At 39.6% G+C, this 21,007-nt stretch overlaps 1 protein-coding gene across 1 annotated transcript in view; it reads right to left on the bottom strand.

Annotated features, from left to right (window-relative positions):
• Positions 1-21,007, bottom strand: part of SUCLG2 (succinate-CoA ligase, GDP-forming, beta subunit) — a 231,940-nt gene that overhangs the window by 35,734 nt on the left and 175,199 nt on the right. Inside the window, exon 10 of the mRNA XM_009883621.1 lies at positions 19,410-19,552. Coding sequence (XP_009881923.1) covers positions 19,410-19,552 — 143 coding nt within the window. The remainder of the gene's footprint in view (positions 1-19,409; positions 19,553-21,007) is intronic.

Genomic DNA, 21,007 nt, shown 5'->3' with positions numbered 1-21,007 from the left:
GGCTTTTCTGATCTGAAAAAAATTACTACAATTGTTCTTGAAAGGTATGAAACACCTCCTCTTGTCCTCCTGCTAAGATTTTCCAAGAAGCGCTGCTACAGAGTTGTCGAGACCATAGGAACTCTGATGTGCTAACAAGGTGACTGGACCCCCAGTCTTGCACCAAGGCAGCAAGGCAGTTTTTGGAAATTCTTGGTGGCCCTACATTATTGTCCCTGCCACAGCCTGTTTCCTTTTGAAAAAGTGAAGCTTTAAAAGCGCTTTAAAATGACAGTCACAAATACTATTTGGAAAATAAAACCAAAGAGGAATCTACAGTTTTGAAAACAAACCCCACATTCCCAAACTATCACAAAGCCAGCATGCAATATTTGGCTTCCAAGTGCAGACAGTTATGTGAACACTGCTTCAGACTCTGTATACATGCACGTACATAACGGCATACACGCATTACCAGAAAAAAAAAAAAAATCAGTTTAGTTCACTCTGTACAAGAAAGAACTGAGCAGGAACCAATCTGATTTTAGTTAGATTAATGCAAAACAGCACTAACACTCCAGTACCAGGAGATTTATAACTAACAGAAATATTTCACAGAGGGGAATCAGACCTTGACTGCTCATGGAAATAAATCTTTTCTCTTCCTATGACAGTTTTGAAATTTCATCTATAACTCTGAAAAAAGACATTCGAAAATTATTCTCCGTTGAATCCATAGAAACACTGAACTTCAGTATCTATAATGTTCAAAGAAAAGGCACTTCCACTTCTGATTGACAGATCTATTGCAAATACAGTCTCAGCAGCTCCAGAGCTAATGTTGAGAAATGCAACCTGACTGTCCAAAACCCATTCATTCTAACTTATTCAAGCAGTTTTTCCTCTGTCAAGAGAATTGCACAATTCAAGATTCAGCCCTACAGATAACAAGCAATGAGGAAACCACTCTCACATATGAAGTCATCTTAAGCATCAAAGTGACAAAATAAAGCACGTGTTCCTATAATATTCCAAATCAATAGGGAAATGCATGCCTCCAGTCCAAATCTCAAATTATCCTTTGTATTGACTACTTAGAGAATCCATAAGCAGTTTGGGTAAAATACTAATTCTGAAAAAGCCCAGTATACCTTCAAATAAACTCCAAGCTGCAAATCAGACAAACCTCAACACAATGATTATGCAAGTCTGGTTGCCGTAAGATAAACCTATTACATTCATTCTGGAGAGCTGTCCCATACAGAACCTGTACCCGACATCTTCATGTTGAACTATCTAGTTGAAAACAATCATTGTGCTTGATCACTTCCCAGCTCCTGGCCCACTACTATGAAGCAACGGGTACGCAGATTCAGCTGCAGAAAGTGCTTTGACAACAGGTTTTCCTAACTCTGTAGGAGCACAGGTGGGACCAGCACCTCCACTGCCAGGAAGGAACAGAGCTTTCTACCATAGAAACTCCTCCCTGGAGAGACCTTCTTTGGATCTTCCCATTTTGAGACTTCAGAACTGACTCCAACAAACTAAGAGCAACCTTTCCCAGCACAAATCTCGTTTCTTTGCTATGCCAGCCCCCACGCAGACAACGTAGCACTAACATAAAGGAAAACCAAAGCACACAAATGTCACAGCCCCTGTCCTGCACCCCTCAGAGCAACCCCCAACCCAACCCAACCCAAAAACCACATCCAGGCTTCTTTATCGGCTAAGTATTAAAGAAGAAGCATGTGACACCCTTCAGCAAAAAGTACTCAAAAACACTTGGAGAATTGCTGTAAAACCTTTCCAGAATTGGAAAATGTTGTTACAGCTTTAAATGATATTGCCTCAAACCCTTCAAGACCCTCTGTTATCTAAAATGTTAGAGAATGCCTCAGTGCATTACTAAGTTAAAACCCCTAGTTCAGGGCTGAAAAGCTCTTGAATACACGAGCAAGATCAAAGCAGGTAAGCTCAATAAACCGTGTAGTCACTGTTTAGGGGCTTGAGGAGCATCACTTCCACAGCATGTTGGAAGTAATTTTCTCTGGTGACATGCTATGTTTTGTCTTACTGAACATTTAACCTCTAGGTTTGGACAGCACACATTTGGCACGGGCACATTTCTTTAGGGAACACCAGAGTGGTTACTTCAAGTGACAGTTTTCTAATTATTCTGTCAAGCATCAATCTGTGAAGTTCCCAGTTCCTCAGCACCCTGACTGACAGGGCAATCAGTGCTTTACTTAGAGCCTCTAGAGCTGTTCTGTCCTGACAAATGTACCAGAAAAACACCCCAACCAACCCCCACTCCCCAGTGTTCAAAGGGAGCGGAATATTTGACTCCCAAAACAACTTCCCACTTTCTGCAAATACAGTTCTCCAAAGTAACCAAAAAATTGCATTAGTACATATAATGCAGCTGGGGAAAGAACAACAGACCAAACCAGTATTTTCTTTTAAACTACAGTAATTCGTTTCAGGCATTTTATTTTGGAGCAAATCAGCTGATAAAAGTACATCAAACAGAGGAGGAACTGAGATAATGCAATCATTCTCACTAAGAAGTTTTCCTTCTCCTCTCTTAAGAGAGAAAAAAAACACACGTTCACAGCACTTTTAGCTCGATTCCAAGTTCCCCTTATTTCTGATGACTATCATCTCCCTCTGTTGAGGGTGGTATTGTGACTTCTCTTGGGGTCTTACAGCACACTGACTGTCAGAAGTGGGAAAATTAGGGACTTTGTGAGTGATAAACAATTAGCCCTGTACCAAGTTCAGGGAATAACACAAGCTATTTAATAGTCATGACCACGATTTCCTAAATAACATGAAAGTACTTCATGCTCTTTATCTACTGTGTAATTAAATTCAACACTGGGGCTAAGATTTTGACCAACAAGTTGGCACTACAATTAGACAAGGTTTGATTTATATGCAAGATGTTGCACCTGAGAATTGCATAGTGGAGCTGTTCTTCTTGGCTTGCTGGGACAATCTCGGATTGGTATTGTTCAAATTAATACAAAGAGAAGACCTCCCACCGTACAGAACAGCAGCATCAGTACCAGCATGCCACTAATACTAGCTTCTGTTGTGGTCAAATTTGTGTCAAAGTTGCTCCTTCGGTTTTAAAAGGTAAACTATGAATAATGCAAGTTTGGTGACTAGCTCTTGATCGTGAGCACCACTGAGTGCTCGACAGTAAAACACGCTGATTGAACTCAGCAAGAGTAACAAAGAAAGGAAATATCAAGTCAGGTGTCAAACGAAGGGTGGAAGAGTACAGCACATTTGATCACTAATCAGAGTGAACTGCTGAAAATCTTTCTCTAAATTTAATGCTTAATTCTATTTTTCTGAGGGCATTAAATACGCAAATATATTCAAACACACAAAATTAATTTTTTTTTCTTGGACCTGAGTCAAAACTCCCAGTACACAGACTACCTGTGATTTATGAAATGAAGAAAGGAAGCCTGTTCTAATCAGAGCTCAAATCTAAGTCACAGGCCAGCAATGGCTGCACAATTTTTTTTCTTCTTGCTGGGCAGCTTAACACTAGATGATTTTTGTATATAAATCATCACCCCTATCAACAATATCAAATGATTAATTTTTCTAAATGGACCAGATTCCTTTTGGAGAAGATTATGCCATACAACATATGACCAAAAAAGTAGTTTCACTGAATTCAACTGGAGCACTTGAAGATGGAAGCATCACGCAGTGCAAGGAAGAACTCAAGAGGCTGGTGTGAACAAGGGACCAACGGTAGGTGTGAAGGACTGAAGCTTATCTAGACCAGCAGCACTGTCCTCCAGGAACTACTCATCTGACCTAGTAACGATCCAGTTCATGTAGCCAATCTGTTTCTGTTTTTAGAGGTTTAGTCTTCTGCCAATGTACCTCCTCAAGCTTGTTCACTGTGGTGTCAGACGAGCGCAAGTGAAATGGAGAGAAGGAGGGTGCAACCATGGAAGTATCAACTTTGATACGCCAAGACTGCCACAGACCTGATTCCTTGACAGAAGGGAATGACAGAGTTGACTGCTGATACTGCAAGTGAAGGAAGAAGCTTTCAGTAAGGGGAAATCTGTTCCACTGGTGGGGGAGAAGGCTGAACTCATCTGCTTTTCTTACTGAAGTGCAACAGATTTTTAGCATTGTTAAGAGAGTTAAGTGAACGCTGCTGAAACGTAGACACCGTCTTTGCTTAAATTGCTTTTATTTTATCTTTTCAGTTCAATTATTTCCGTAGTTTGCAAGACAAAGTGCAAACAAAAATGTATTTGAGATTCTCTCTAAGTGATACACACAAAAAACCCCAAACCAACTGTATAGGGCCCCATGAAAGTTTTGATTAACGCCAAATCCTTCACAATTCAGAGAGCACATAGTCAATCAGCGGTTGAAGAGGAAAACCTCCAGGGAGCAGCAGGAACTAAACAATTCTGATAAGGTTTCTGTGACTTTCCAGCAAATAGTAATTTGCTCTTTTATATTTCTTCAATGAGAACTCAAGCATTGCAGTCCCAAACCTTTAAATCAAATGATTTGCTGGGCATCAGGCATTCAGCTTTCACCACGTACTACAAAATATTGACTCCGCACATTCATTCATTTCTACCCAATAATTGATTCTTCTTTTTTTGGCAGTTACAGGCCTGTAACAGTATTCTGGGAGGGTGACTTAAACAAGATTTAGTTAATAAAAAGGAGATCCTCAGCACTTTCAAGTTTTCATCTTGTCTTCATCACATAAGCATGCACGTAATCTCTTTTCTTAATGAGATGCTTTTACTCTTTTCCCTATTACCACTATTAATTCCAAATCTTCCATGCACAAGAGCCATCCCTAGTTTACAGGAAGGCTTTAATGACAAAGTTGGCATTACTCTGTCAAAGGACAGAGCTTTATGTTAACTTCTGCTTAACGGCCTCAGCTGGAGCCTGTCGGTAAATACAGCTCACAATCTGGCCAGGATGGCACAACAGAGATTTCATTCCCTTTTCTGGTAAAGCAAACACCGGCTTACATGGTCAGCCCAAATGTCATCCACTCAGAAATGCAATTTCATGGCGCTGATGGCAGGATTGCTGCGTTGCTTATACTGAGGGACTTCAGAGGTTCTTGGTGGGTTCTGCACCCAGCAGTCTGCGAGAAGCAACAGAGCGCTCTGTCTCCCCCACGCTTGTGGGGAATGCACATCTGGTGCTCTGCAGCTCTTTTGGTTGCTCAGGCTCAGCCTTAAATGATTAGAAATGGTTTCTAAAGTACAGCAACACCCAACACCGCATACAAAAAAGGTTGTGCAAACGTCCACACAACTTGCGTAAGAGCAGCAGTCATATATACATATGCAGATACACACACTGCTGTTTACACTTCACTTTAGCAAATTACATGTATAAAATAAAGAAAAAAAAAATCTAGCCCTCTTTTCCCCCTACTTGTTTGATGAGTAAAATATGTTTATAAGTGAAGAAGAATAGAAAAAGATGTTCTGAAGCCATAGCAGAACATTCAAGGTGAAAATGGTGTTGTATAGCCAGTGAATTTATTCTTTTTTTTTTTTAATTCATTAGGAATATATGAAATAGTATCTGCTCCACTCGGCTGAATGGAACAAATTATATAACAATTTGCAATAAGTAAAGCTACCTTATTCTTAATCAACTCCTCTAATTGCTTGGAAAAATCTAATAATTTTTTGCTTTTTTTCCTGATGAAAAGCTCTGAATAATTTTGGAAATTTCAGCAAAATCTATTTGGTCAGACATTATCAACCTGCCTTTCCAGACACAGGTACTTATTTCTTTTAGCTGGAATTTTCAAAGCCATTTGGCTCAAAATGGTTGATCATTTTTCCATTAAAAAAAAAAAAAGATTAAAACCTAAGTTTTCATTCCTTTTCATTAAGTCAGTCCTCTTCTCTTGAAGAAATGTGAGGTCTTTCACCAACCCAAAGAAAAATCAACAGTTTCCATTAAACAAATCTCAACATTTCAATTAAAACTCTTCAGTTAAAATGACAGTTTCTGTTATCATTTAGGTACTACCATTGCAAAAAAATAGCTTACTACTGCTATTCTGCTTTATAATGGAGGCATAGGAAAATATTTGGGAACTGAGACGCACTTTTCTCTTGACCAGCAGAGCCTATACAGCATCCGAGCCTTGTAACCAATGCTAAGAGACAGCAGTAGCCCAGTCTGTAGCTTCTAGCCCCCACGGCTCTCTGCTGCCTTTTCCCACATGCAATCCCTTCCTTGAGCATCCAGCACCAGAGGTAACTCCCCTGTAATTCATTGAGAAGTACCAGCACCAGAATGAGGTATGTAACCTTATCCAGCTAATTTGTAAGTACACTTTACCTAATTAAAAAAAAAATAATTATGTATATAATTTTGCTTATAGATTTCTAGGAATGAATCAGTCCTTGTTGGTAGAAGGCTGAATTAGTCATTTCAGTTTTCACTAGACTTTCGGTCCACATTTTAGAGAGAAAGCCATACTGTCATTTTAATAATGGAGAGGGAATGCGTTTCTTAAATACAGGTATATAAGATTACTTTCCCTTCCAGTGCTTTAGAAGGTACCCACATGGCAAATGAAGGATGGATTCTGTTGAATAAAGAGGACAGAGAAGTAACATCCCCCAAGTTGTTACAAAAAGAGAGGAACAACGGGGGAGCGAAAATTTCCTGCTTTCTGTTCACCAGAGTTTAGCCACGATCTGCTACGGTGTTTGGGAGTGCAAAACACACAAAAGTGGATTTTTAGGATGGAGAGAAAAGTTTAAAAAACAAGCAAACAAAACCCACAGGGAAACTATTTCCCTGCCCAAAGGTATTAGCTAGAACCCCAAACAAAATTCAAAACGTTAATTAAGCTCAGGGCTACACATTTAATTCAAGCCAAAGTCACTGAAAGATCAAGTGAACAAGATGTGTTCACTGTGCCTGATATAATCAGCACATTATAATGTGTTTTTTCTCAAGGATAGTTCAAAAATGTAGTGTATGAAGATAATAGGGTGGTAATCACAAAATCCAATACATTCGCAGAGAGTCCCCAAGTTTTGTCCAGTTTTTGACTGATGTGGTTATTTCTGTGGACCGCATCCTTTACACCCTCATGCTGCTTTACACAGACTCTCCACACCACTATTCCCCAATCCCAGTTGGTAACACTAATATCGGAGCCATCTAAATCAGTTGAACTTCTGTGCAACGGAAGGAACTGTGGTTAGATGCCCACAGAGCTTGTTTGGATTATTCCTCCTATTCCTCCACCCCCCCCGACTACATACATAAAAGAATCAGGCACTGGGAGATGGAATAACTCGTGTTTTCTGCAGATTGCTATCAAAAGTATGAACACTAAAAGAGATAAGCTCTCCACTTTTCTCACTACTCTAAAGAAAACACCTATTTTAGAGACTGCCTAGTACCACAAAATATTGAAAGGTACAACACAGATAACATCTTCGGAGAAATGGGACTAATTTTCATCTTCCTATAAGAGGATAGTTTTTCTATTAGGAAATGAAACTAAACCTCCAGCAACAAGAGTAAGAACTACTCATTTGTGGTAGCTGTGGACTTGAATTGCCAAGTACTTAAACACACGACAAGCTTTAAAAGTGAATAGGCTCATTTATTTCAGCTTTACCCATCCACTCAGAATAATAGATAATAAAATATTAAAACTTGAAACAGGTTTGAATATCTTGTTGAATTGGAGCATGAATAATGAAGTTGTGAAATAATTCAGTCCTACCTGGAACAAAACAGAGATTCAAGGGAAAGAAATAGCTTTTCCCTCTTTCGTTAAGCCGTATTTCAAATAATTTTTCTCCTCCAAAGCTTTTTCATCATTCTGTGCTCAGCTATGCAGATGAATGGATGAACACAGGCCAAGGAATATTTTTCTTATTCAAATACAAATTAAATACATTCCTCTGACTGGGAAGACAGAGTGTACCCTGCTCCAAAAACAAAGTCTACATGCTTTAGAAAAATACATTCCCTACCTCAACACTAAAAAAAAATAGAAAGAAAAAAAAAAAGGCATCTACAGTGAAATACAGAAAATATCAGAAGATACACTGCACCTCAAAAGCCCATTTCCATAGAAATGGGTGGACGTTCTAGCAGATCTTCTTCTTATAAAGATGCCAATGAGTTTAAAAGCTACTCGGTTGCCTGACCCGCATATTATTCTTGACCACATCACTGTGCCAGTCATTTCAAACGAGATATGGGATTAATAATAATAGGTTAGAACAAGATCACCTATCATAATCTATTCCCTATTTTAGGATGCAAACCGGAGCACAAGTGTCACTGCAGAGACAAGTGCAACATCTGTAATTTTTATGCGATTCTCTCCTCTTCCCCAATAATCACGTCACTGAACCCGACACTGCACTTTTTCAGCTTAGGGACAAAAAGCTCATTTCAAAAACCTGCTTCAAATCTCCCGCCTTTTTTAAGTATAGGCATATCTTTACAATAAAAAATCTTAGCAAGATCAGGCCCTTTATTCTTCTGTGTTTAAAAAATAATTTTATGATGGGAAAATGCTCATTAATTTTGCCATGTTTCAGCAGGGTTTTTTTTCCCCCAAATTGAGTCTTATTCTTCAACTAACCTATGCTCTCTCTACCTGTGCTCCATCAATCAAGGATGCTTCTGAAATTATAAGTAAAACCAGTTGATATTCATTTCACTGTCAGAAGAGCATGTCTTACCCAGTATAAATGGCTAGAAGCACCTACTTGAAATATACAGTTCATCATCTAGGCCTGTTTCTATCAGGAACAGATGGAGGTAAGGTGATTAAATTTCTTCATTTTGATGGAAAGAACAAACACTTTCCTAGACAGCCATAACACCTGAAACCACTTAAAAATAATGAGTATTAAAATGCGATTTTCTCTACAGAAGAGTTTAAGTAAGGACACCTACAACTTTTTTTTTTTTTTAATATACTATTTCCTACCTATATTATCAAATGATTTGTCTTTCATTCTCCTGTAAGTTTGCTAGATAGATGATCTATAAATAGATTCATAATAAATGACTCATCTCACCACGATGAATTACCAAATTGAGATTCCTAAAATATCTTCCCTTTTCATCCTCGCTAATTGTGAAATGAGTCATATAAATTTTCAAAATTTCATCAATTTGTAAAGTACAGCAAAGGATTAAACACTTTTCTGATGTATTATGCATGAAACACAACTGCGCATTGTCTTGCACATGCTGGGTATGGCATCAGGCATTTGGCAGTTAGAGGTGATGCTGACAAGGCCTTCAAGATGGAGATTTACTGCCTGTATCCATCGCCCTTCACTTTGGGCCCCGCTTTGGAGCGAGAGGGGTTATACTACTCTACGACATTACAACAAGAGACGTGTACAATCCCGTCCCCGTTACCACGGACTTCTCTTAAACACTTCCCACCACAGGTTCAGCCATACTGGCTCATCAGTGGATACTTCAGAAAAGCCCAGATTCTCCCGTCCTAAGCACTAATGACCAAAGAACCCAATAAAAAATCCATTACCACTCTGATCATTAACCAAACGTACCTCCAAACAAGCAGGAGAATACAGCCAGCCTGGCCCATGCAGCAGCGATCTCAAGGGGGTGAGGCAGATTGTCTTCTGAGGACATGGAAATTTCTGTTCCTCTGTCCCTACTTTAGAAGGGATCCCACTACAGAGAGGGTAACTGCCACACAAACATTTCAAGTTCCATCCAAACCTAACAGCTCAATTTTTATTTTGGTTCTTCCACAAATTTTTCAGCATTTACCTTGTAAGGAAACATTCGTGATTTTTCCTTATTCCACCACGTGGGAGGTGATTACAAAATCTCTGCAAGTTTTCCTCTTGCTTAGTAAGTTTATTTTCATATCCAGTTATAAAGATTCATTATAGCCAACTCTAAAATGCCAAAAGGCATTCAAGTTGTCAGTGCCTATAAATAATGGCAGATTCATGTTAAAGTATATTTACATATCAATTACTTAGGACTCAATACTACACATGCTCTTGAAAAATACATTACTCTTGACTATAAATCAAGACAATTCAATTATGCATTTTAAATGCATAATTGTCCTCACATTTTCATAAATATTGGCAATATGCTATCAGTCTCTAAAAATGTGTCAATGAAACGAAAGAATGCCTTTTCAATACTTTAAGTGCTCTGAAAGAGGACTAGTCATTTCATATTAACTCCTGTAAAACGGCAAAGACACATTAGAAGAAATCCTTGTTAAAGTTCTAATAGTCTATATTTTCTTATCAATGCACTGCTAATAAAAATGTGGGGAAAATCCTAAATCGCTCCTGTGGAATTATAGTTCTATAAAACAACTATGAGCTGCTCCAATATCCTCGTTTAAAGGCAAAGTGTTTGTACAAACTTCTGAGGCAGAAAATACAATATGCCTTTGTCAACTTTTCCCAGCTTTAAAAGATGTTTCTGTGCTCTAACAGGACTTTTCTACCTCCACAAACTATCCTATGATAGCAATCCTGAACTTCGACAAGCTTCGAAAGCCAAGGCATTATTGCCAACATAAAACGACTGATCACAGCTTTAGGTTTAGGGCTGTTCTCTGAAAGAGGAAAAGAAATTGTCGGTCCATTCATTGGCCCCAAGGCAGGAGCAACTCTTCCTGAAACACCCTGGATATATTTTTGTTTAGCTAGTTCTTAAAAATTTGCAGTGCTGGATGGCCTGTAAGTTCCTAAAATAAACTGCTGCAGGACTCAACTGCCTTTTCTGCTGGACAATTTTGAGAACAGCTAACCTAAAATCCTTTGCTGCATTTAAACTTTACTACTTCTTGCCTTACCAAGGCAGACATTGATCTGCAACGCCGGGAAGATTACCCGGCTTAACTGAGGGTTTCCTCCACCTTTTTGTGTCTGGTTTCTCTGTCAACCCTTGAGTCTTTTGTATATATTAAATAAGAGAAAAGGATGGTCTATCCCTGTGTGCTTATACACCCCAAAGGCAAAAGGGGCTCTCTACATGCGATTAGGAGATAATATTAAGATGACATAGTAAGACCTGGCTTCCAAAAACTATGTGGTATAATTCCATAATCGATTAGACATTGTCTACACAAATGTCAAAATTACAACACAAAACCAGCAGGTTTATCGATTATGACTTTTTTTTTAATATTAAATTTAATACTTCACTTCTGCAAAAACAATGCTGAGTACAAAACTGCCAGTAGGATAGGGCTGTGTAATAAGCAGTAGAGGAACAGGGATAACTTTTACCATTTCCACAGTACTTTATTTCTTTAATGGACTATATAACTCTTGATCAGTGTTGAGAGCAGTCATCTATGGTAGATGAGCATTATAACCCACAGTTCACACAGAGGGGGAAAAACAGAGCAGTCAAAGCCTGAACTTTCCAAAAGTAAATTCACTGAATTCGATGCCACCACTTTCAGATACTCAGCTGGAGCTGTAACGGGGCTATGCAGAGATGTGAACACTGGGCTTACAGTTAGCACTTGTGGAACACCATACCATAACACAGATATTTTTCACTACAGTAACCCTTCAGCTACAGCTTTCAGAGTACTCAAACCAGCATATGATGCTTCATCCTCTTGTGTGAATCAGAAAAACACACAAGGCATAAAGACTTTTCCTGCTGTGTAAAGAAGAGCTGGGTAATGAAGTGTGTAAAGGATGCAAGATATTTGAACGAGAAAGCAAGAAGATTTCTAATGACGATGTAAGAATAGGGTTCCACTGCATTATCTGAAATGACATGCAATCTGACAATTCAAACAAATCCAATGCTAACACTCTTATATATGTCCATAACCGAATGCTATTTACGTTTCATTTTTTTCTTCAACATTATACATACACCGACGTAGGCTGTATGCATGATAGAGAAGGTTATCTGATCCTACTGATTTACGGTTTGACATTATTCTAACACTGAGAAATCCACTACTGACAATTAGTCAGTTAAATGCAGAAAATGCGTGACAACCTATTCACAGCCAGCCCATGCTCAAACTTAGGATAAGGTTCACTATCACAGCAAGTGTGGCCATTTTAATTTTTATATTTTTAAAACCTCTACACACTGTTTTTTTTAATTATGACTTTTAAAGCTTAATAGTCCCCTTCCCACTCTCCAAAGCACCCTCCCCTCACTCTACACAAAACTTCCAGGACTAGCAGCAATAATAACCATTCTCAGCCCTAGAAGAAAATCAGACGAGTTGGTTCTTTGTTTCTGGATGTTGCCTTTGTTGTTCAAGCTGCAGCTCTTCCTCTTAGTCAAGACAGACTTGATAGCCTTGACTGACTGGCATGACTAATACCACGACAGACATTCTGCAGCTCACATTAAACAGCTGTGCAAACTGCCTGCACTCACAACTTGGCTGCCGACATTATTTTTATTTTTATTTGATGTGATTATAAAGTTTCAGTGCCCAATCCCGGATCAGGAACACCATGTGACAACATTCCCCTCTTCTTCTCCCATTTGCTTTTCTCCCAGACTGTTTGAAACGATGTCTCTGTGGGCAGGATGCAGGGAATAATTGGCTGGGAACAGAATAGGCACCTGGCAACTCTGAAAAAGCTTATCTGCCAAAACCCCTTTTTGGCTGAGGCTGTAACCAACAGTCAAACACTCGGCACTGACGCACTAAACAAGACAGATTTTTGCACAACTTCCAGGACAAAACCCTGAGCTATACAGTCAAGCCTAGTTAGAAACCATAGCCAAAAGAACCTTTTCCCTTAAAACTGGGAGCAGGTCCTTGTTTAAAGTTGCAGAGTGAGAGCGAACAGTCCAGCAACACACTGGGGACTGTTACTACACTCCAAACTGCCTGAATCTCTGCAGACTTTCTGAATCGTCTTAACTGAACTAGCTCATCCAATTCTGAATTAATTCACTGAAAATAAAGACCAAATAAATTATACAAGGCAACCTTATTTTTATTTCTGAAATCTGAGAGAGGAACATCCCAAATCTTTCCTGTTAGTGTAATGTTATCCCTTCTGTTGCCACATAATGGACTGCAATTTTAAGAAAACTAATACTAAAAATCCCTCAAGCCAAAAGAATAAACTGGTGATAAAAATGTCTTATATAATAAGGATGGATAAACTGCATCACTTTCACACCAAGCACAGCTGGAAAATAAATGAATTGCAAATTTATGATTTAATGACATCTTCTTTCAGAATTCTGTTCACTCTCTCAGATGCCTGGAAAATAAAAGTCCCAAGGCTGCTGCTTCACACGCAACTTAATGGCAAGACACATCAGTGCCATTACTTTTCCCATCACTGAGGTGGAGAGACGTATCTGACATAAGCAAACGGGCGAAGAAAAGTGACAGGAATAAGAATGCCTATTCCATATTAATAAAATAATAATTTGAATTCGGACTAAAGAATAGCTGAAGAAAAAAAGAAACAAATTAAGTTTTGTGTGTGTTTGATATTAATTATTCCCTGGATATGAGTTAACAGATGTCAATATGGAATATTTTTTCCTGAGAGAAGTTTGTCAATCTGTCAATAGTATTTTGTTTATACGACAAGCAAAAACTTGTTAACATCAATTGATTTGATAAGTCTTTAGTTGTATCATCAATGACAGGCTTCAAAAATGTTGTCAAAGTAGCTTTAGGGGGAAAAGGAGAATGAGAACAACAAACTGTTTTAGCCTTTAACTGCCTGTATTTCAGTTACTTTCTATTAGGAGTCAGCTGTCGAGGACTAGAGCCAGTCAATGGTAAAACAAACTTGCTTACAGCTTAGTTTCCTTTACTCATATTTCTGTATTTTAACTCCTGTTAGGGAGACAGAACAACAAGGGAAAGGGATGGTGTGTAGCCAAAAGCCTGAGGAAATACTATGTAGTCCTATATCTGGGTCACACCTCAAGTACACATAACATTTATGTCAGCATTAATGGGCAATTCTCCCACACCAGTAAAGTATACAACATTATTATTATTCTATCAAGAGAGCATGGGAGAAAAAGGTAGAGGACATGACTTGCTTCAGATTGTAGGTAAGATGCTTCTGGCTTCTGCCTAATTGTAGTCACTAAATACATCTCACCAAGAGCCTAGTCATTATGGGCTCATACTCACGAGGGTCTTCAAAAAGATGATTCAGCCAGCCTGACATCTGAAACTTGATGTTGACTCTCCCTCCAATGTGTATAAAAAAGCTGAGAGAAAAACCTGCAGGAATTTAGTAGCGTCAGATATATGGGATGACTCCAGGCCAAAGCAGAGGGCAGAGAAGCTTCAGTGCTCCAGACAGCAGATTTATGGACAAGATCATTTTTTTCAGTTTAAGGCTTTCCAAAACCTTGTTGCATCCTACAAACAGTCATCATATAGTAAATGTAACAGTGCAGGTCTTCAGCGTGAACAAAAACAAGCACCTGTTGAGCTTGGTAAGGATGTAAGAGTACTCAAGGATGAGGACTTCAGTGAGGATGGCTGAAACAGCACTTCATACATGCAGGAGAGAGCCAGGCATCACCCAGAACTTCTGAAATACTGAAGGAAACAACCTCTTCTACTTGACTGTGGGACAAAGAGGAGCAATGAAGCAGCCTGAGCACCCAGAACTGAGCCATTCTCCCCTTTCCTGTTACTACCTGAAAAGAAGGAAGACTGTTCATATTCTTCCAAAGCAGAGGCACAACACAAACTCATAGAAACAAGACAGGCAGGAAGGAGGAAAAGGAAAAAAAAAAAAACAACAAGCACCACCAGTTTGGAATTTAGACAGTAAAAAGAAAGGAATTCAGAACCATTGCAATGACCTGTCTGACCTAGGAAGTATTGGATATGGCAGACTGCAAACAAGACCAGCAGAGTATAAAAGGGTCACTGACACCAGAGACAGCATTTCCATCCAAAAGCCAGTGGGTAACCTTTTGCAACAAAAAAATGTTTTTCTTTTTTTTAAAAAGAATTATAGACACTGACAACAGCCAAATGAAACCAGCAGCAAATCAGCCAAGATCTTCATTTTTCTCAAAAACAATATCCCCAGCTTCACTAAATCAAATCATGGCATACCTGTATTTTTTTGTTTTAATACAAAATAGACATTTTAAAGACAATTAAAAAGAGAGAAAGAGATCCATTTCAAAATGCAGTTGAACATTTCCTTCTGGAAGATTTCTTCTCTTGCAGTGTCCTTAACATTGCCGGTGCCATATTTCAGTGCAACTAAAAGACAGTGCTTCTCCATATTACAGCCCTGCAGACTTCTGTTGTTTATTTGTTTAGTCATTCCTCAGAGGCTTAATGTTGTTTGGAGACAGTTACAACAATTAATTGCCCCTCAAGTTCCCAAGAGCAAATTTTTCTCTTCTCAAACAGGGTTAGAGTCAGGTTAAAGGTTACAGGGAAACGACTGACCAGACAACTGAACGCTGCACTAGCCACGGTGCCTCTTGGGACTGAAAGCCTGCTATTCGTTAAGAAAGAGAGGATTCATTCAATTATCTTACCATATATTAGTCAGCTAATGGACATGGTGTTTGAGGAGAGGAATCATAGAATCACAGAATGGTCAGGGTTGGAAGGGACTTCTATAGATCACCCAGTCCAAGCCCCCTGCTGAAGCAGGGTCACCTACAGCAGGTGGGACAGGATCACGTCCAGGCGGGTTTTGAACACCTCCAGAGGAGGAGACTCCACAACCTCTCTGGGCAGCCTGTTCCAGTGCTTCATCACCTTTAAAGTAAAGAATTTTTTCCCCATGTTGAGACAGAATTTTGTATGTGGTAGTTTGTGGCTGTTGCCCCTTGTCCTGTCTCTGGGCACCACCGAAAAGAGTCTAGCCCAGCCGCAAAAGCTGTCCCACCATGTCCCTGTAATTACAATGAGATCATGGCCCTGGGACCGCACACAGGTCTCCAGTTCTTCCTGCTTATTCCTCACGCTGCGTGCACTGGTGTACCTCAGAGAGGTAATCGAGCACGCAGGTTTCCTGGAGGGTTGCAACAGGATCCGCCACAGCCACACACACCCCCTTGAAGTGGTTGGCTTTCTCGTTCTCATCTTGGGAGGCAGCGAAGGAGTGTTTCTTGCTGCCCTGGTTAGCCTGGCTTATTCCCCAGTTGGATGCGATGGCGTGAGTGTTGCCATTTTGGACCCTGCCCCCCAAGTCCTTCAGTTTAAAGCCCGTCTCACCAAGCTGGCCAGTCTGCTGCCAAAGGTTCCCATGCCTCTTCTGGACAGGTGGAATCCATCCCTCCCTAACAGGTTACTGTCAGCAGAGAATGTCTTGTTGTCATAAAAGCCAAAACCCTCGCGATGGTACCAGCCACGGAGCCAGAAGTTGATACGCATTATACATCTATTTCTGGCTGACCCCTTTCCTCCGACTGGTAAAATGAAAGAAAATAACTGGAATATTATAACTGGATAAAACAGACATTTCCAGTTATTACTTAACAGGAAATAACAGATATTTACTATCTTTTCTGAACAGAATGAAATAAATCGTGAAATGTTTATTTTTTTAATAGCTAGTAAACTTACATTAATATTCAACTGCAGAGCAGTAAGAAAAACAAAGGCTTTGATATTAGGCTGGTGTAACTGCCAGGGCTGCTACAGTCTCCTATTCTGTACTGGGATATCAGCATATCTTCACTAATCCTAATTTAATCTCATACACATTCTTCACCAGTTACAATTACAAGAAGTTTTTCACCTGATGTCATGTGGAACTGAAACAGCATTGCTGATGGTCACAGTGGCATAAGATATAGGCAAAATCAGTCAAATTGAAAGGGCTGACAAGAAACAGTTCAGAAGTGATCCACTTAAACCCGGCAAGGCTCTCGCGGAGAAGAGCTGCAGCATGACTGGTCACGTGCAGGGCTAGGCTCAGAAGAAGTTATGTTAATAACTTAAAAATGGGCAACAGCATTACATTCAATAAAACCCACAATATCTGTGGCCAAGAACGATGTCACTTACGTATGCGGATCCAAATCTGTTAGGGACTACACCCCCTTGAGCAGAAAGCTTTGAGAGGCACCCTCTTTCCCCTGCACCACACCAAGTAACAGAGCCTAGCGGGACTCTAAGCAGTCACCCTCCCTCTTTTTCCTGGAGCGTAATAAGGAGAACAAAAGGGAAACGCAATGGAGCTGTTCTGTGATTCTTCCTGTGAATGGAGAAAAGATCAGAAAAGGCATCCAAAAGGAAGAGAGGAGGCAACCAATTAATGAGGAATGAGTCGTGTTGCATTTAGGCTAAAGCATTCTGCACCTTTGGGCAGTCAAAGCCAAGAATGGCACAGCTACAGCTGTGCATAGACACAAGCAGAAATGACTGTTTCAGATCCTTTCCGTGCTACCTTTTCCTTTGCCCCGCCGTCGCAACCAGTGTAGCTTCACTAGCCCTGCTGTAAGCAGCTAGTGTTAAGCAGCAATATATAAGCAGACTATACAATAGAAGTCAAATTTACAAGTCAAATGTTGGGCATGCAGATGTTATATAGCTGAGAGCTACCAAAATGCCTTTTTGTTTTAAAATTGCTTAAACTTAGTACGTTTCATCACCAAAATTAATACCTGCTGTTTGTACTGTAGCAGACAGAAGAACCTATTTAGCATAGCAATAATCATCAGCTAAGTTGCGTATCTAAGACTTTACTGCACCTGCTTCTCCGGCATTAATACAAGTTTCAGAACTAAATTACATCTCAGCCAAATCTTGATTGTTACACTGCAGAACAACACACACACACAAACAAATCTTCATGTAATGTCCTAAGAATAGCTAAAACTCACACAAATGAACACAAGTGTAAGAGCGTCTACCTGCATCAGACAATGAAGGAAACTATCATCAGGTTTTCTAGCATGAATCTCAAGTCCCATCCCGCCTCCCTTCTGCCCCAGGCAAGATATCTCACTTCTCTACTTCTCCAGGTCTGCCTTCTTTCAGGCAGGTTTATGACTTGAAGCTTCTAAGATCACTAAGTAGAAGGAGACAACCAATTCTCCTCCTGTGGGTCTTGGGAAGAATATAAACCTCAACATCTACAAACAAAAGGTCAGCAAGCCCCAGGTCTGTGGGAGGGCAAAAAGATCCAGGAAGAATGTTTTAAATATTGCAGATGACTCTCGCCAGTACAGTTGAGCCGTCAAGGTACTATGTGCCTTAAAGACATGCAAGGAGAGTTACAACTGCGAAAAGCTTACAATATGAAGTTGATCTGTGCCTATTCTGTACTCTAAATTTTCATCCAGATTCTGCCTTGAAATTTTGCTGCAAACAATATCCTCCACTATTTGAAAAGTCACAACAGTTTGTCACTTACTGCTGCACAGGGCACACAATTACAGTGATGCAATTTTCACAGGAAGGTGGTATTTAGAGGAGCTAATATCAGACACAATGAACATGAAGAAAATGGCTGGGAGCACAGAAATAAAGAGGAAAAGGAGATAAAGCCAGATTCACAAAAAGAAGCAAAATGTTGAAACTGGGACTTCAGCAGAGATGCTTAGGTACAGGAGATGGAAGAGATGATCAAAGCCTTTCGATAGGCTTTCATTAGTAAAAAAAATCTACAGCAACTTAAGTTCTGGCTAAGCACAAAGGCATAACTCCGCGTTGGCAGGGATGGTCAGCTGGCACTGCTCCAGCGCCTCCGCCTGATCAATATTCTCTCAGTAGATATTCTGCTTCTGTCTGCAAAGGGGACCAATGACCTCAGCATGCTAACATGCATCTCTAGAAATAACTTCTACTCGATACACAGACTAATGTCTTCTCCCGTTGTTCAAAAAGAAAAGAGCAACTGCACCTCCATCTGCAAAAGGAAGTATTAGAATGTACCAGGCTATGATTGCAGCCTGTGCATATTAATTAAACACAGACTACTATCCTGCAAGTGCAGAATCAGGTATTTTAGAAAATTCGAGCTTAAAAGGGTACAAGTCAGCCTTCAGTATTACGTATTTGCTCAATTTACATTTTCCTTCTCACTCTACTGTGGCAGTACAGTGCGAGGAATAATATTTTAAGTATCTAAAGCTCCCCACAGATTCCGTTTTAGGAGCCAGTTCAAAGGTCAGCACTGCAATGCCCAGCGCAACCACAGCTGCATTTTTGTGGGGAGCTGCCTTGAGAAAGCACCCACTCAAGACTGATTAAACCTGGATCAGGAACTGAAAAGTCAGTCCAATGGTGCACAGTGAAATCATTTTCCTCTTGGATCGCCCTTTTAATATCCTTGATGTTCACACCATTATCTGTATTTTTCAGTGTACTATTCAGAGTCCTGTAACACAGCTGTATAGCTGCATGGGGAAGCTTCTGGTCTCAAACCCAACTTTTTTACCTTTGGATCAGCAGTCAGCAGCTTGAATGCTTGATATACTTGTGCTTCCTTCACACCTCCACCGAGATCCAAGAAGTTGGCTGGTTTTCCACCGTTCAAGGATATTATATCACACGTTGCCATTGCAAGTCCAGCTCCGTTGACTGTAATTGTAAACATCAAGTGCTTTTATTTCACATAAGAGTATATAAGATTGGTGAACAGGCTTAAAACGTATGAGCACAACCACATAACATGGTTCAAAACCATTACATAAATATTTATTTCTAAAGAGGTCAGTAGCTATTCATGGATATTCAATGTAACAAATAATTCAAAATCTGGTGCATATACACCAACACTTAGATTTTTTTATGACTGTCAATTTTAGGACTTAGACGTGCACCTTGCCTTAAGCATGTATGAGCACTGGCATGGTAATTGTGGAAATGTAAAAACTTCTGATTTAAAAAAAAAAAGAGACACAAAAACTTCTGGGAACAGTAATCGCATCACGAGACGTGAAGGACAAATTGACTCCTTAAGCTCCCTTCCCATCATTCTGATAGCAGTAGATGACGCTTTGTATTGTTGTAAAACAGACGACTAAATTTTGGGGACAGATATCAGACGCTCCTGTAACTGCCTTTTATTTTGTGTTTGCACCAGTCTAGAAACATTTCCATGGGCACAAACATCCTCTAAGCTAGGAAAAGTAGATGTGAATTATTTGTCCCCAGTAAGTTGCTCCTGCTAGATGAAGTAAGGCTTCTGTGTCACCTGTAATTCATCAGCAATATCTAATACTAAAAAAAAAAAATAAATACGATAATGTTGCCAATTATTGTTCGGGTGGGTGGGTTTTTTTGTTCTTTGTTTGTTTTTAAATTGATATTAAAATCTGACTGTCACTGAATCAACTGCAACACATTATCAGTATCTTCTAGATTTGTGGTTAGAGTACGTATCAAAGCAATGTAAATACTGGACATTTTCTAAAACCAGTCATTTCACCAAGCTGAGATAAAATGGCATTAGCCATTTAACCGATACCCAATTTAGCCAATCATTTTTCAATTGATTCATCATAAAACGCTGTACTGGCTAAACGAATTTGTACAAAATAAAAATTATTTAGAGAATAGCTGACTTTTTTACTTATCTCTTCTAAACACAAGAGTAATTTCTGTTCTACAGAAACTTCAGGAAAAGAAGAAACTGGCATTTTCCTTTTAAGAACAGCTTCTGTAGCAGCTTTCCTTAAAGGGAAATGGAGTTCAATATTCATTTGTAAATGGGAATATCATGTTTTTGCACACGCACTTTTGCAGTGCCTTATGAGCAACACAGTCTCACTTCTGACAATTAACGATCAAATTTTGATGACTTTTCCTGTTTTGTTTTAATTACTGGAAAGATCAATTACCTCAGCTTAAAAATTCAGAATGTAGAAACCCCATAAGCTTCTTCCTCAGCCTGTCCTCTCTCTGCCGTCACACGTGCCCTGCCTCTCTGCTGCTGTGGCCTTCAGCACACCCTCAACACACTTTCAGTTTCATTCCCGCAAGAACTTGTGGAAGGACAGACAACCTCAGCAAGACAGACTGAAATACCGTCAA

The sequence above is a fragment of the Charadrius vociferus genome, unplaced genomic scaffold, assembly GCF_000708025.1.
Source record: "Charadrius vociferus isolate BGI_N301 unplaced genomic scaffold, ASM70802v2 scaffold324, whole genome shotgun sequence".
NCBI lineage: Eukaryota > Metazoa > Chordata > Aves > Charadriiformes > Charadriidae > Charadrius > Charadrius vociferus.
Note: the sequence above shows the minus strand (reverse complement) of the source record. Positions and strands in the feature narration are given on the sequence as shown.